At 41.1% G+C, this 17,215-nt stretch overlaps 1 protein-coding gene across 6 annotated transcripts in view; it reads right to left on the bottom strand.

Moving 5' to 3' along the window:
* LOC147111928 (protein furry homolog) overlaps window positions 1-17,215 on the bottom strand; it is a 486,257-nt gene that overhangs the window by 60,774 nt on the left and 408,268 nt on the right. For all 6 annotated transcript variants that reach the window (XM_085999325.1, XM_085999321.1, XM_085999322.1 and 3 more), the window contains exons 45-51: window positions 16,395-16,492; window positions 16,135-16,305; window positions 13,945-14,085; window positions 7,774-7,953; window positions 5,962-6,123; window positions 5,705-5,779; window positions 2,673-2,846 (exon numbers count right to left, since the gene is read on the bottom strand). In XM_085999325.1, the coding sequence (XP_085855451.1) occupies window positions 2,673-2,846; window positions 5,705-5,779; window positions 5,962-6,123; window positions 7,774-7,953; window positions 13,945-14,085; window positions 16,135-16,305; window positions 16,395-16,492 (1,001 nt within the window). The remainder of the gene's footprint in view (window positions 1-2,672; window positions 2,847-5,704; window positions 5,780-5,961; window positions 6,124-7,773; window positions 7,954-13,944; window positions 14,086-16,134; window positions 16,306-16,394; window positions 16,493-17,215) is intronic.

Raw genomic sequence — 17,215 nt, 5'->3', positions numbered from 1 at the left:
CGGATGTAAATCTTGCGGTATCGGATCAGACACCCGCTAAACACCTTCCTTTCCAAAATCGGGCAGGGTGTATAACGGGCAACTAATCCAGTTTTATGCTCCCACCAGTTGAAACTTCCACCCATTGTATTTTTGAATTGTTATTTAATGAGTCTTTGACAGTCCTTAAATAAAAGGTGGCAAAAATAATGCCATTAGAAATTTCTACAGATACTGAGCCATATACACCAGGAATATTAGAAAATGCAGACTGAGGAGAGGGTATCCAGCCCATCAGGGCTGTTCCATTATATTTTAAAACTCTCCAGTATTGCAATGTAGTTGCAACAAATATAACAGCAGTTCCTGTTAACAACAAACTGGTATTTTTTACCAGGAGAGCTATTGACAGATCTTACCATAGTAAGCACCATATTATAGCACAATTTGTTACAAATATGCTAACAAAGAATTCAACCGTTTAGCAAAATAAAAGGCAATGTTGCTAAATGGCATAATACAGTTTAAGTCATTACCACATTGATGGTATTGTGTAACATCATCCATAGGTATAGCATACACCTGCCCTTTTACCTCCTCCCTTCCCACTGTCCACGGCCCCAAACACTCCTTCCAGGTGAAACAGCGATTTACTTGTACTTCTTGCAATTTAGTATACCGTATTTGCTGCTCACGACGCGGTCTCTTCTATATTGGGGAGACCAAACGCAGATTGGGTGACTGCTTTACAGAACACCTCCGTTCAGTCGTAAGGGTGATCCCGAGCTTCTGGTTGCTTGTCACTTTAATTCTCCGCTCCACTCCCACTCTGACCTCTCCATCCTCGGCCTCTTACACTGTTCCAATGAAGCTCAAGCTCAATGTAAGCTCGAGGAACAACACCTCAACTTTCGATTAGGCACTTTTCAGCCTTCTGGACTCAACATCGATTTCAACAATTTCAGACCATAACCTCTGCCCCATCCTTTTTTTTCTCTCTCTCACATGGCAGCTGTCGATCATTCTGCCATTGCCATTTACACTTCATCTAGAGTCATCTTTTGTTTCTTAATTTGTCCCATTACCATCTCCTTTTGCCTTGCACCATCATCCCTTTTGTCTCTTAATCTCTCCTGCCTTCCATTCTATCACAGATCTTCCCTTTTGTTCTTTCCTCCCTCCTCTCCCTGCCCCTGCACTTGCTTAAAAATGTTACATCTCCAACTTTTTCCAGTTCTGACGAAGGGTCATCGACCTGAAACGTTAACTCTGTTTCTCTCTCTATAGATGCTGCCTGACCTGCTGAGTATTTCCAGCATTTTCTGTTTTTATTATAGGAATAGTATGTTATTGTCAAGCAATACCAAAGATGGCAGTGAATGCCAAAGCCTATTGTAAATTTTACAATTAATATTTGACAACTTTGAAAATACAGGCAGCCTTTTAATATGACAGCCTTTACAAGTTACTCATGCTTTTGAATCAAAATCATGGCAAAGTGCACTGTCTGCTGTTATCACTGTTATGGCCAGAATATTTGCTCTGAGCAGCCACAAATGAAAAGGTGATGCTATCCTTATAAATGTTGTACAAACAATGGATTCTGCTTTACATGCACTTAAAAAATTTCCCCAATCTAGCGTCGGAGTTTATGAGGTCATTTACAGTACATAATGCAAAAAGCTGATGCAGCACAAACATTCCACTTGCAGACTGCAACATATCAACAAAGCTGCACAATGGAACATCTTACCTGAAGTTCCTAGACAGCAATAAAGAGTAAAAAAAACACATTATAGCATTGTTTCTAAGAAATAAATATATTTTCACTTTCTATAAAATCAAAATTCCTTTTTTTAGGCTTCCCACTGCTATCTTGTTTTCTCTTTCAACAGAATAGCTGACAAGAGGTGAATTTCTGTGTCTTCCTAGTTTTTATTTTCCCTAGAGTTGCATCATTTTGCCACTAGATATTGCTCTATTTAGTTGCCCAGTTAATGATTGGTTAAACTGGTTTGATGACCAAAGTGTTGCATGTCAGTAGAAGCTGATAGTCAAGACAAAATGTTAGGCTGGCCTTATTAGGCATTTTGAGTTCTACTTATCTTTGTTAAACTGTTTCTTTTTAAATTTATGAGATTAATACATACATTTGAACTTCTCTGCATTTCCTTCAACATTTATTTAAAAAAAGATAACCGTGAACCAATTGATATTTTGTAATCATTATTTTGAACATTTTCATTCTTTGCAACTAAACATTTTCTACATTATTACTTCACATAGAAACAGATTATATATAGTAGGATTAAAGCTTCAAATGTTAAAGGGGGCAGGTGTATAGACTTGCTGTGGCATCCAACATGGTAGAAAGAAAAATTGATTTTTGGAGCAAAATATTTTGAAAACTTGCTAATACACCCATTATATCCCTCTTATGGATTAAGTTAAGTTCCAATAAACAAATTTCCAGTAAGTGATAAACAAAGATAACAATTTATCCATCCAAATTTAATAATAATGGAAGATCTGTTAATCATTCTGGCATCAAAGCAATAATATGCTTTTAACTTATGGTTAATAGTTAGAAGAAAAAAATTACCCATATATTTGTTAGAAAAACTAGCCTATATCCTTTCTACCAAAATATCAAGTATAGATTTTTTAAATGCAAATGTTAATAAAAACCCCACCTCTCCATCCTCCAGTTCCACATCCAGGAAGTCAAAATCTCTAAAAACTCTGAACTGTTGTTCACTTGTTGTGTCATCCATATTTTCTTGATCCCTTGGACCGTCTTCAGAAGATGACACCAAGCTAGCCTGATGCTCAATAAGGTCAAGATCCCCACTTGAAGAGAAAATAACCTAAAACAGATAATATCCTGATCTCAGTTTAAAAGCATCTCTACTGGGTGCATTCATACATTTAATGAAATGCTTACTTCGTGTAAAAGATTACTAATATAAAATACACATACCCAGGATAGATATAGGTATAAGAATACCAATCAATTATTTATTTAAGAGAGCTGCTTTGCAGTGTTCCAATAACATTTGTACAAGGAATCAATGTCATCCTGATGATACTGTTTCCATTGTGAAATGCATTCAGATATATTTACTTGAAAATTATTTAAACACTACAACTAATTAACTTACCAATTAAGCTATAGTAACTGCAATTTATTGCTTGATATAAATAAAATCCAAATAATGATCTTCACTAATATGACCTTTAAAGCCATATGTTTAATAAATAGCTTGAAAGAGCTAGCTATTGCTTCAAGTGACACAATTCATACGATCCTTTGAAAGTGAAACAAGAGCTGGCTGTGGTGTGAGGACTGAGCAAACAATGTGACCTTAATCAACAGCAGGAAGTTGTGTCATTGTTTTCCTGTATGCTGTGTGACAATGGAGAACTTGTTTTTAACCTGCTTTTTAAACGGAGAAACATTTTAAAACTTCATATTCTGTTTTCAATTTTTGATTTGCTGATCTTAAGGTAAAGGCTACATTAATAAATCAATGTATCTGTACACTAAACGTAAGACAGATGTTTTTTTGTATATATTTATATAGTCACACATAAGTTGAATTCATAAAATATCTGACTGAACATATGTGATCACAAAACATGTACAATCTATTTTTATTCTTCTAATGGTTTGCAAAAAGATTACATGGTTTTACTTAAATCTAAAATGTGTGCTAATTTTAAATTTAAATTTTACCCTTTTTATTGGTTAATTCTCCCCCTCTTTTAGATTTCTTTGTGACATACACCATGCCCCCTCTCGGAAGGTATCAGGTTACCTGTTCCCAGGCCTATAACAATGCAGATGCTCAAAGGGACCTGGGTGTCCTTGTACATGAGTCACTGAAAGTGAATGTGCAGGTGCAGCAAGCCATTAGGAAGGCAAATGCTATGCTGGCCTTCATTGCAGCTGAGTACAGGAATAAAGAAGTCTTACTCCAATTATATAGGGCCTTGGTGAGACCACACCTGGAGTACTGTGTACAATTTTGATCTTCTTACCTAAGGAAGGATATACTTGCCATAGAGGGAGTGCAACGAAGGTTCACGAGATTGATTCCTGGGATAGAGGGACTGTCGTATGAGAAGAGATTGAGTAAACTAGGCCTGTATTCTCTTGAATTCAGAAGAATGAGAGGGGGTCTCATTGAAGCATACAAAATTATTACAGGCCTTGATAGGGTGGATGCTGGGAGAATGTTTCCCTTGGCTGGGGATTTTAGAACCAGGGGCCACAGCCTCAGGATAAAGGGTAGGCCATTCAGGACTGAGATGAGAAGAAATTTCTTTACACAGAGGGTGGTGAATCTTTGGAATTCTCTACCCCAGAGGGCTGTGGAGGCTCAGTCAAAACAGAAGTCAACAGATTTCTGACTCGTAAAGGCATCAAGGGATATGGCGACAGGGCCGGTGAATGGAGTTGAGGCAGAAGATCAGCCTTGATCTCATTGAATGGTGGAGCAGGCTTGAAGGGCCGAATGACCTACTCCTGCTCCTATTTCTTATGTTCTTATGTTCTATCCTTTATTTGATTGCTGGAAGGTGCACAAGAGTAGCCTGGGTTAATTTGCCTTCTGAATTAGCTCCTTCTGGAAAAATACCTCGCCTCAGTTTGATAAGTTGTTCTGATGACCCAGCAGACAATGGAAACTCACCAAATGGAAAATTACAGGAGAGAACCTGTGTCCGACTTCTCCATAGCACTATGTGTTGGTACACTAATCTGCCATGTTACTGGGCCACTGCAAGCTTTGTGAATTTTTTTTTAGAGTTTGTGCTAGGTCTATCACAAATCATGTACAACTAACGGGTAAGGCTGGACTATTGCATAAAACCTAGAAAGACTTATTTTGGTGAAGAAATTATGAATAAGCCTAAACTAAAATTGGGTAATAGATATCCCTAAATCCATACATATTATGAAACATGCATGAGAAAAATGGGCTGATTAGGTGCAAAATCAACAGTTAAAGCTATACAAAATGAAAGCATTCTTTTTGAATACAAAAACAGAAAATGTATTTGAAAATTGCAACTTTTAAAAGGAGTGGTATATCTTAATTAGTGTTGACAGTTGATTTACTAATTTTACAATTAAAATATATAACAAATTATTTGAAAAACCAAATGTGACTACCATTCCTGCCATTGCACTGACTCAGCAGTATGGACTAGTTGAAAACACTGGAGCTGTGCATGCCCACCTAACTGAACTTTGACCCTTATTCCCCTAGCAACATGTGTGGTAATGACAGATGTGATAGGCTCTTGCTAATACTTCTCTCACTGCAGCTGATTTGGATTGAAATAGGAACTGGATAGATTAGGAATGTAACTAATGCAGAAATTAATTTTTTTAATGCTTTTAAAGTTTAAAAAAAATTCTCTGGCGGGATGGGAAACCACCCACACTATTATCCCAGGCTACAAAACACAGATCATTTTGTGCATAAATTGCATTCCTATAATTCAGACATAAACATTCAAACCAAATAGTAAACTTACATATTTGATCTTATTATTTTTATAAAGTTTAAATAGTTAAATGAGAGTCAATCTTACATATTTAGCTGATTTAGTGATAATTATGTGAAAATCTTTTTAAAATTTAGAAACCTATAATTATGTATTTGATTAATTTCTTATAGTTAAATAGTTACTGACATAAACAAAGTAATCAACTTACAGAAGGATTTTTGGTTAGGCCTACTTCCTGACCACACAACGTAAGAACATTCACTAATTTTTCTCGCGTTCTTTTCTGTAAACAAAGACATGGTAAAATTAAAGCAATATGTCACTTTATCATTCCTTCTCTTCATATGCTATGCATTGTTTTTATGTGACCAGTATACATCACGCAACATTTTAGTTAGAGATTCAATTAAACCAGAACAAAGAAAGTGGCTGTGATACATAACAGGTTATGTATTTCAAGCATACCTGGGACAACTGGGGTCTCTTCCAGCTCACAGGGACCAAAACATTTGAATTAGAGCTCGATGAGGTGGATGAAGTGCTTCGAGTGACGGCTATTGCCCTAGGTTTTCCATCCCTCCCAGAGGGACCATGCAGATCATCGTAGCTTCTTCCAATCACAGGAGTCTCCAAAAAACCAAGAAAATACATCAACCGCATCCCACAAATCACTAATTAACTGACTTTAATTTCCTGCGTTCATTAAAAAGCAATCTACAAAATAGGAAGTGGGTCTTAACAGATGATATCTTGAGGATATTCATGATCTCTAATCAGTGTTTTATAGCAAAAGACAGCGGGTAATATTTAAGTTACATATAAAATAACCAAAAGGAGGAACTAGAAAAGAATCATTTTTAAAAGCTTGATAATGTTAAAAATGGAAATTGCTGATCAGCTTGTTGCATGGGCCAATGGACGAGCCTTCAATATTTAATAGAAGCAATCAATGTTTATTTCATGACTAGGAAGTGATCAATATGTACTCTGCCAACTATAGACTCAAGTTATTTTCAGATGTAAATGCTTAATAATATTTTACTAAATCTGCCAACTATATAATTTTAATTTCAGATAAAACAGACATCAATATCATGATCTGAAAGTAACATCTAACAGGGACCAAATTTACTTGAGACATTGTTGCAATTTGGCAGTAATATAATGCTGAGGCCACAGCACTGAACAATTTCAGTTAAAAATAAAATCAACAAAAGTGACACTTGAAAAGTGTTTTTCTGAAAGATATATATTCAGTTTTTGTTTCAAAAACTTCTACTACTAGCCCACTGTATTGATTATATATAGCAATAACAGAGGCTTGATAAAATTTTGTTTTTTCCATTTGGTTTTAAGTTTAATTAAATACAGCAAAGGATGAAATGTGTTTAGGTAGTCTTAATCCTGTTCCCATTGGCCATGGGCCCACAGTACAAAATTGTCTTTAATCAGTACAAACTGCTGATTTCACTCAAAGACCACAAGATCGCTGGTGTGGGAAATGGAAAAATGTGTAAACGGGGTTTCCATCACTCTTTTGGTGAAGTAACATTAGCAGAGTGGGAGCAGCTCCGAGGAATACAACAGTTAAATACAACAACTTGCATTTATATCGTGCCTTTAATGTAGAACAATGTCTCAAAGCACTTCACAGAACTATAATCAGAGAAAAATGGATGCTAAGCCAGAAAAGGAGATATTAGGAGGGGTGACTAAATGCTTAGTCAAAGAGGTGGGTTTTAAAGAGGATCTTAAAGGAATAGAGGGATATGGAAAGGCAAAGAGATTTAGGGAAGGAATTCCAGCGGGTAGGAACTAGATGGCTGAAGGCATGGCCGTCAATGGTGGGGTGAAGAGAGAAGGGGGTTACGAGTCGGAGAAGTGGAGAGTTCTGCAGGGGTGGGGGGGGGGTGGTAGGGGAATGTTGGAGGGCTAGAGGAGAATACAGAGATAGGGAGGGGCGAAGCCAAGAAGGGGTTTCAACACAAGGATGAGATTATTAAATTGGAAGTACAGTATTGACGGACCGGAATCAATATAGGTCAACAAGGGAGTTTTGGATGAGTTTATGGGGGTGGAGAATGGTGGCCAGCAGGGAGAGCATTGGAATAGTCGAGTCTGCAGAAGACAAAGGCATGGATGAGTGTTTCAGTAGCAGATGGGCTGAGGCATGGCAGAGACAGGGCAGAGTTGGGTGATGTTACACAGGTAGAAGTAAGCGGTCTTTGTGCTGGAAAGGATATGGGGTTGGAAGAGCAGCTCAGGGACAAAATATACCTCAGAAATGTCAAAGCGAAACTCCAGTGTCTTCCCTGGCAATTCTTTCGAAGCATTTTTCCACATTCGATGCATATCTACTTGAGAAGGGTCACTGTGTTGACAAGATGGCAAGACCAGACTTGCAGATCGATAGACTACTAGCTTAAGAATGTTTAAGGCCTCCTTCCAATGAGCACTCTGTAAAGGTAAAGCTAACGTGAATTATTTTCAAATATTTATGATTAACTAAAGATGAATACCAGGTCTGTAATCCAAACTGGTACAAATATTGACATCTTGTCCACTTTCATTTATTGTTCACATCTCATGCTGTAGAAGATTTTTTCCCCCTGCATTTTTCTCTATTTGAGTCCCCTTTGGGGATGGGGGTCTAAAGCTCCTATCCAAAGCAGACAATGGGCCGGATATTCCGATTCCTATGGGTGGGGACGCGCTGTGTACCCACCCGTAGGGACATCGGAAATGTCGGTTTCAGGCATGCACTGCGCATGCGCTGGAAACCGGCATTTCCGATCTGTCAAGAAAGCTCTTGACAGATCCTCTGGCTGCCAGGGAGAAGGGTCTCTGCGGGCGGATTGTTCCGCTTTCTGGAGACCCTCCGCGTGCAGAAAACCCTTACAATTCTTGCGCCTGGTAAAAGCAGGCGTAAGGCCTGCTTTTACCAGGATATGATGTGGAGATGCCGGTGTTGGACTGGGGTGGACAAATGTAGGAAGTCACACAACACCAGGTTATACATATAGGCACAGCATATATAGTCAGAGAATACTGCCAGATGATTACAGGTAATCTTTCTAACTGCCCTTTATCACACCTCGGCAGAGAGATAATCACAGCAATCAAAGGTGTGAATGGTGTCCAAACAGGTCAGTCAGGAAAACATTACATCAAAGAACAATGAGGTGGGGTCACAGGGGGTCAAATGTTGCAGATGCTGGGGCCTGTTTGAAAAACAAAAAACAAACAAAAAACTTTTTTTGCTGGAAATCACAGCAGGTCCGGCCGCATCTGTGTAGAGAGAACAAGCCAATGACGACTCGAGTCTGGATGACTCTACGTCAGGTGGGGTTACATGTAGCGTGACATGAACCCAAGATCCCGGTTGAGGCCGGGATGAGGACGGCCTCATGAGGACAGCCTCAACCGGGATCTTGGGTTCATGTCACGCTACATGTAACCCCACCTGACGTAGGGTCATCCAGACTCGAGTCGTCATTGGCTTGTTCCCTCTACACAGATGCGGCCGGATCTGCTGTGATTTCCAGCAAAAAAATAGTTTTTTGTTTGTTTTTCATACAGACCCCAGCATCTGCAACATTTGACCCCCTGTGACCCCACCTCATTGTTCTTTGATGTAATGTTTTCCTGACTGACCTGTTTGGACACCATTCACACCTTTGATTGCTGTGATTATCTCTCTGCCGAGGTGTGATAAAGGGCAGTTAGAAAGATTACCTGTAATCATCTGGCAGTATTCTCTGACTATATATGCTGTGCCTATATGCATTTCTCCACTTCACATGACGAAGGAGCAGCACTCCGAAAGCTTGTGATTTCAAATAAAGCTGTTGGACTATAACCTGGTGCTGTGTGACTTCCTACATTTACCAGGATAAGAGTTGAAAAAAGTAAAAAAAAAAAAATTCCACTGATTTATCATTTAAGAATGCTTTAAAGGTAAGTTTTTTTTAGCCCCGTAAAAAACTTTAATTATTTTTTTCAAACATTTAAAGTTTTGTTTAAAATAGTTAATTTATTGTACTTTCAAGTCATTTTAAAAATGTGATTTAAAAAAAAAATTATTTAAAGTTTTACTATGTTTTGGGGGTGGTCTCATTTCATATATTTGGCAGGTCTTCCTGTCAAATGTATGAAGGGAGATTCCCTTCTTTGATTGGCTCTCCATGGCCCACGTGATCCCAGGGACGCTGCGAACTACCTGTGCCTCTGGGATACGTGGGCCCTGCACTCCGGCAGTTTGGAGAGGCCCAGCAGCAGCAGCAGAACTGTGTGCGTCCCGGGAGCCCTCAGATAAGGGCACAGATTTTTCCAGATCGCAGTCCTCCGCCCGCAGGAGGCCTGTGATCAGAATATCTGGGCCATTAACTTCATTAACAGATGCAAAAGGGGGTGGGAAGGGCGCAATGCTATTTTCTGGCTCACGGTTGTGCTGGTACTTAAAAGTCTCCAGTACGTGTGGTGAGACCTGGCAGGAATGAGGCTTTGGATGGTGCTGCAGGCGGGAAGGCCTACAAAAGGTCCAAATTTTAGCGCCCCGAAAAAGTTGCGCCCCTCTGCTGTAAATTCAGTAGTAGGGCCCCAAGCAAGAGGCGGGTGCGCTACTGGAAAGCGCTCCACCTCCTGCTTGGGCGCTAGTACTGAATTTCACGGCGCTACGTGCAGCAGTGCCGCGTCATTGCAGACCTCCTCCTGTGAGCTGTGCGCACCGGGGCCCTGCTGGACCACCAGGGAGCGGGGTGCCGTGAAAACAGCTCGGCACTCAAGAGGAGTGCCGGCTGAGCGATTGCGGCCAGCACCCCGCATAAAAAAGTGAAAGGGGGCAGGTGCTGGCAGTCGGCCAAAATAAAAATGGCCGACCGACACCTGCTCTTTAAGTAGTGCCGCCGCTGTTGCAAAAACGCCCCCTGATCCTGTCGGACATGTCATCCAGCAATAAGCCAGGATGCAAGGGAAGATTGCAGCCAGGGCGCTGCGCAGGACGCTGCGCATGGCGATGACGTCATCGCTGGCAGCGCAGGGCGCTACTGGCTACCGCTGCCGCTAACTTTGTTAGCGGCACTGCACCCGGGCACTAGGGGATTTGCTAACGAGCGGCGCAAACCAACCCAATTTTTCCCCCAAGACTTAAAAAATATGCACTAACAACAGAAAATGCTGGAAATACTCAGCAGGCCAGGCAGCATCCGTGGAGAGAGAAACAGAGTTAACATTTCAGGTCTGGGACCCTTCATCAGAACTGGAAAAAGCTGGAGATGTAACAGATATTAAGCAGGTGCAGAGACGGGGGGGGGGGGAGGGGGGAGGTGTTTAGGAGGGGAAGAAGGAATTGAAAGAACAAACTGTGCTTATGTAAGAGGCAGGAAAGATAAAATGTTGCAAATGGGAATGGCAAAATAATACAGCATGGAAAATGGGGGCAGGGGTTATTGTCTGAAATTGTTGAACTCGAAGTTGAGTCCGGCAGGCTGTAAAGTGCCTAATCGAAAGATAAGGTGCTGTTCCTCGAGCTTATGTTGAGCTTCATTGGAACAATGTAATAGGCCGAGGACAGAGAGATCAGAGTGGGAGTGAAACGGAGAATTAAAGTGACAGACGACCGGAAGCTTAGGGTCACCCTGTTACATCTGTTATATCTGTTACATCTCCAGCTTTTTCCAGTTCTGATGAAGGGTCCCAGACCTGAAACGTTGGGGTCGATTTTCCTTAAGCTGTTGGGAAGTAGGCGGGACTACAACTTTTGGGTTTTAGTCCCGCCTACATCGACGTCCGGCCAATCCGCGCGATTTTCCCTTGAATGACCTTGTTGAGCCCGCCCAGCGGGCTCAGCAGGCCAATAAAGGGCCACCCGGCAACAGGTGACATCACAGAATGAAATTTCATCTGTCAAGAGTTCTTGACAGATGAAATATCAGTGTTTCACAGCTGTTTGAAGCTGTCAAACACTGACAGTCTGTCTTCTAACCCGAGTCCTTCTACACAGACTCAGTTAGAACTGTCACCGGCAATGAAAGCTGAAGGCTGTCACTTTTGACAGATCGCAGCCATTTTGCTTTCAGTGCCGGCTGAGTGATGGACTCCCGAAACCCAGAGGAAGAAAGGCTGTTAAGGTAAGTACAGGTAATTTAAACTTCTTTACACACTTCAGACACACCAAACACACTTACCTTTGCACTTATGCACCCATCACTCACCTGAACACCGACATCGCGACCCCTCCAAGTCCTTCAACCCTACGGCCCGACTGCTCTAACCTGGCGTGGTTTGTAGCCATCGGGAATCCCACACGACACTCCTGAAAATAGGGATTAGGCTAAAAACTGCCTGTTAACTACCTGTTAACAGGCAGTTAATTGGCACTAATCCCTTCCTGCCTCGGGTCGGCGGGTCCCAGTGCAGGGCGGGTACTCGCCTCCTGTGAAACTTACGTGGAGGCGGGTTTGGGTGCGGGATGGTGTTGGGACCCCCGAATTCAGGATTCCCCGCCCCCCCCCACACGCCTGAAACCCCGCCTGACGGCTCCAGGAAAATCTACCCCGTTAATTCTGTTTCTCTCTCCACGGATGCTGCCTGGCCTGCTGAGTATTTCCAGCATTTTCTGTTGTTATTTCAGATTTCCAGTATCCACAGTGTTTTGCTATTGTATTAAAAATATCCACATTTGGCCTTATAGGCCCTCTTGTAGCTCCATTGTTTTTTTACCTTAACTTCCACTCAGGCTTTCATGGGCTTTGTGCCAGTTGTTGTTATTTATTTATTTTGCTCCCAGGAGAAATTGTGCAGGTATGCAGTTAAAATGCCCAGGATTACTTACCTGCCCTTCTGGGTGGCCAGCCAACCTGCCTGCCCAAAGCCACGGGGTCCTCATTGACATATGCAGATTGGGGTCCAATGACGTCATCGGGACCCAACTGTTAAATTAATGCAGGCCTGAACGCGGAAGCCGCTGGGACTTTCCCGCCAGGTAAAGTCAAGAAACAGAGGATCCAGGACCAGAAGAGACCATGTAAGGTAAGTTCTTTTAACTTTCCTTTTTGGGGCCAGGAGGAGCAGGTGTGCTCCTCTGGCCCCCACAAAGAACGTTTAGGCCTCCCCTGCCCCAGACTTCTCCCCTTCTCTCCCACAATACCCTCTCGGAACCTTGTTTCCCCGTTTACCCAGGCAGCCATGGGCTACAGGAATTTCCAGAGACCAGCAGCATGCGACAACTGCCCAAGCGCAGAAGCTCAAAGAAAGAAGACATCAATCAAGTGCCATTACTGTTTTTGTGATGCCACTAGTTCTTCTTCCTCCGGAGGTAGATGTTGTTGCCCCCTCCTTATTCTCCTTTTACACTGATGTCTGCTGATTATTGGTAAACTGCCTCTACTAGTTGCAATGTTGTGTGACATGCAGAGCACTGTCGCCATTTTGGCCACCTAAAAATCTGCTTGAGCATGCCAAAGTTCTGCTTGATCAGCACCCTGGTCCGGGCATGTGGTTCATTTTACAGCACCTCAATCTTGGTGCATAGTATGTGCAAAGTCATCATGAGTCATGGTTGCAAAGCAGTGGCCACATTGCCCAGTTATTGGCCATTAAGCCTTCAAACCCTTGTAAGAGCTCAGTAAAGTTAGACTGCCGCAGAATGATTGGCTACTTGTGAGGAAGTGAGCATCAACATAAATGTTCTACACTGGTAATCACATACTATCTGCATATTAAGAAAGTGAAAGCTATTTTGATTTATGTACACAAAGGCATTCCTGAACAGTGCCTCAATAACGATATAGGTACAATCAACTATTTGTGAATCCTAGGGAACTGCGCAAGTTGACTTTGGATTCTGGCGGATATTTAAACTTCAAAAGGCCAATTTCTTTACTACAATTGATTACAGAGCCTAACTTTTTTTTTCATAAAAGGTCACTTTACTTTTTAACCTCTGCCCCTGAAACTGCTGGGCCCAATTACATTGTGGCAATGGTCTACAGTGGATTTCTTTCCCTAATCTGTGGTGGTGCAGGTATCTACCTGAAATATGTAAATGCTCCTGATCTGGAAAGTGGGCCAGTGTTGGGTGCAAGTACTTGAGGGATAGAAATCCCACCCTGCTGAGGATCCACAGCCATTGTGGCAGGGAGGAAAGTTGAGTCCAATAGCTCCAATTCAGCTCAGCAGCAATGCTCACCAATAAATAATTTATCATAATCAATGGAAAACAATATGAAAGCCATGTTAACAGCCAATGACAAGCCCTTAATTGTTAAGTAGTGGGTGTTAAAGTAACACCAGATTGTTAGTGCTAATAAATCTTTTTTACTGCATGGAAAACTTACAATGCTGATACCACTAAGTGACTCTATTGTTATCTTTGTCTTGCTATTTTGTCACCAACTTCCATGAGTGCCAGCAGCAAAAACCACAGCTGTTTGTTGGTTAATATTTTACCTGAATAAATTTTTCAATGATCTTCAGGACTTCCATGTTAAGTTGCTTGACGGGTATAGATGATAAGTCTACATGGCTCAGGAGGCTGTGAATGATCTGCAGTAATGATTGTTGCATGCTGGGAAGACCTTTATCCAACAACTGTTAGGTCAAAAGTGTATTCATTAACTCATTTGAAAGTTGATTTAACCTTTTGTTATTCATGCCATTATAGCCAAGTTACTAATTTAAATGGATGCTGAATATTGCCAAAACTGGATTAATGCATGTATATAAACATTAAATCTATCTACTTAAACTATACTCTTGTATATTTTCCTGAATAAAATCAAACCACTTTTTGAGCACTTATTAAAGTAAATTTGGACGATGGATTTAGAGGTCCACAATATGGATCCTCCAAAACTAAATCTGAACTCTGAATTCCATGGCTGGGCGAAGTCAAAAGAATTGAAGTTCTTCTTCATGCTTTTGGGCATAGGGACATTGCTCTATAAACTTAGAGAAATTTCCTTTGTGCTAAGGAAAATGAATAAGATCTGCTACCATTTCATATGCTCCTTGATGTGGATGAAGCCACTATTATAGAGTTTGGTTGGGTAACCAGGCAGAAGTTGCACACTTACGTCGAAATAATTGGATGCATATTGCCACAAGGCTTCACATCTTTGTTCTCACTAGACTGTCATAGATCAGATGGATGCATCAGCTCCTTGTGTTCACAATACCATCTACCCATTAAACCAACAGGGATAAAAAACATTCTAAAATTAAAAATAGTATACACTTACCTTATCATTGTGTCTTAACCGCTGCTGGCGGCTGATCATACAATGAACACTGACAGAACAGGATTTTAGCTAAAACAGCAGTACTGATGCACAGTACCTAATTTTATTCCTCAATAAAAGATAAGTAGTATTTGTATTTAAAGAGCTATATATAATCGAACTCAAACTACCAAACCTGACCAAATTTGGGCATTCAACAAATTAATCTAAACTTGCCAAATTGAGGTCAATTTGTGTTTGGATTCACACCCTGCATTACTACTCATTATTTAAACAAACATGATAAAATAAATAAAGAGAAAAATACTGCAAATCTGAAAGAAAAATAGAAAAAGCTGGAAACATACTGCAGGTCAATCAGTGTTTGTGGAGAGAAAGACAGAGCTGTCTTCAGAACTGTACAAACTTAAAGGGCAGGATTTTTATTCAGGAGTTGGGTTGGAGGCGGGACTCCAACTTTCGGGGTTATAGTCCCGCCTCCATCGAGATGCGGCCAATCCACGCGATTTTAACTTGATTGACCTTGTTGAGCCCGCCCAGCGGGCTCAACAGGCCAATTAAGGGCCACCCGGCAACAGGTGACGTCACAGACTGAAATTTCATCTGTCAAGAGGTTTTGACAGATGAAATATCAGTGTTTGAAAGCTGTTTGAAGCTGTCAAACACTGACAGTCCTACTTCTAACCTGAGTCCTTCTCCACAGACTCAGTTAGAAATCTTTCCTGCACAGAAAGCTGAAGGCTGTCACTTTTAACAGTTCGCAGCCATTCTGCTTTCTGTGCCGGTGAGATGAGGGACTCCCGGGACCTAAAGGAAGGAAGGCTGAAAAGGTAAGAAAAGGTCATTTAAACTTCTTTAATCGCTTTAGACACACCAAACACACTTACCTTTGCACTCATGCACACATCACTCACCTGAACACCGATATCTCGACCCCTCCAAGTCCTTCAACCCGACGGCCCGCCTCCTCTAACTTGGCGTGGTTTGGAGCCGTCGGGAATCCCACACTTCAATTTTAAAAATAGGGATTAGGCTAAAAACTGCCTGTTAACTACCTGTTAACAGGCAGTTAATTGGCATTAATCCCTTCCTGCCTCGGGTAGGCGGGTCCCAGTGCGGGGCAGGTAACCGCCTCCTTTGAAACTGGCATGGAGGCGGGTTTGGGTGCGGGTTGGGGTCGGGACCCCTGATTTCGGGATTTTAACCCCCCATACACCTCCAATCCCGACTCCACGGCCCAATGAAAATCCTGCCTAAAGCATTCAACTGTCTATTTTGCTATATGTTTCCAGCTTTTTCTGTTTTTGTTTCATGCTAAAATAAATCCTGAACACAATACTGAACAATGTACATCTAAAGAATACAAAATAGTAACTGAAAGAAAACATATTACACACACCTCTGCCAGGTACGTAACCAGGTTCAAAGTGATTTCAGCAAAGGACTCATGAAGGTAACGGCAAACGACATTAACCCATGTAGCACAATCTCGTGTATAGCTGTGGGTCTTGTATAATGTCATTACATGTGCTAGGTTGGAAAGCTTCGGGTTCTTTTCTTCCATGCAAACCTAACAGGGAAGTAGTAGACATTTAGGTTTTAAAACATGATTGTAAAAAAAAATTCTGGTTGCTAAATGTACCACTCTAAACCACAAACCTGGGCTATCCGATCAGCAGTATCCTTACAGAATTGGGTAGGGTTATCAAAGTGCTGAATCAAATGTGGAAGGAGGCAGAGAACATTCAAGGGGAATCCTGAAATAGACAAATAATGGAAAGATAATCGAACGACTACTGCATTCCAATCAATTTCTAAAGCTAATTTCTTCAGTACTTTCTAATAATAATGACTCAAACTTAGTTACTGAATTTATTAATCCTAATTATTTGAAAAGATAAAAATTGAAAACTTTTTGATAGTGTATTGCCATGCATTTAAATATTTTACAATCTATAACAGTTCAGTTGTCTTAATTTCTTCAGCAATGGGTTTCTACTTCCTTGAAAAAGACTTGCATTTATATAGCGCCTTTCATGACCAAAGTACTTTACAGCCAATGAAGTACTTTTTGAAGTGTAGTCACTGTTGTAATGTAGGAAACACGGCAGCCAATTTGTGCACAGCAAGATCCCACAAACAGCAATGTGATAATGACCAGATAATGTTTTTTTAGGGATGTTGATTGAGGGATAAATATTGGCCAGAACACCAGGGATAACTACCCTGCTCTTCTTCGAAACACTGCCATTGGATCTTTTACGTCCACCTGAGAGGGCAGACAGGGCCTTGTTTTAACGTCTCTGCACTTATCAGATCTGTCAGTCATTTCTTGTTTCTGTATTTTATGCTTCAGAATTGCTAGTCAGAGGCAGACAGAGACCAGATATTTTGTGTAAAACTCACCTGACAAAATTCTGGTCCCGTGGCATCATATATCATGAAATCATAACTTTATGGTGTCTCAACAGGGGTAGCAA

The sequence above is a fragment of the Somniosus microcephalus genome, chromosome 10, assembly GCF_052327205.1.
Source record: "Somniosus microcephalus isolate GS21.2 chromosome 10, FLI_Smic_1.0, whole genome shotgun sequence".
In the NCBI taxonomy this organism is placed as follows: Eukaryota; Metazoa; Chordata; class Chondrichthyes; order Squaliformes; family Somniosidae; genus Somniosus; species Somniosus microcephalus.
Note: the sequence above shows the minus strand (reverse complement) of the source record. Positions and strands in the feature narration are given on the sequence as shown.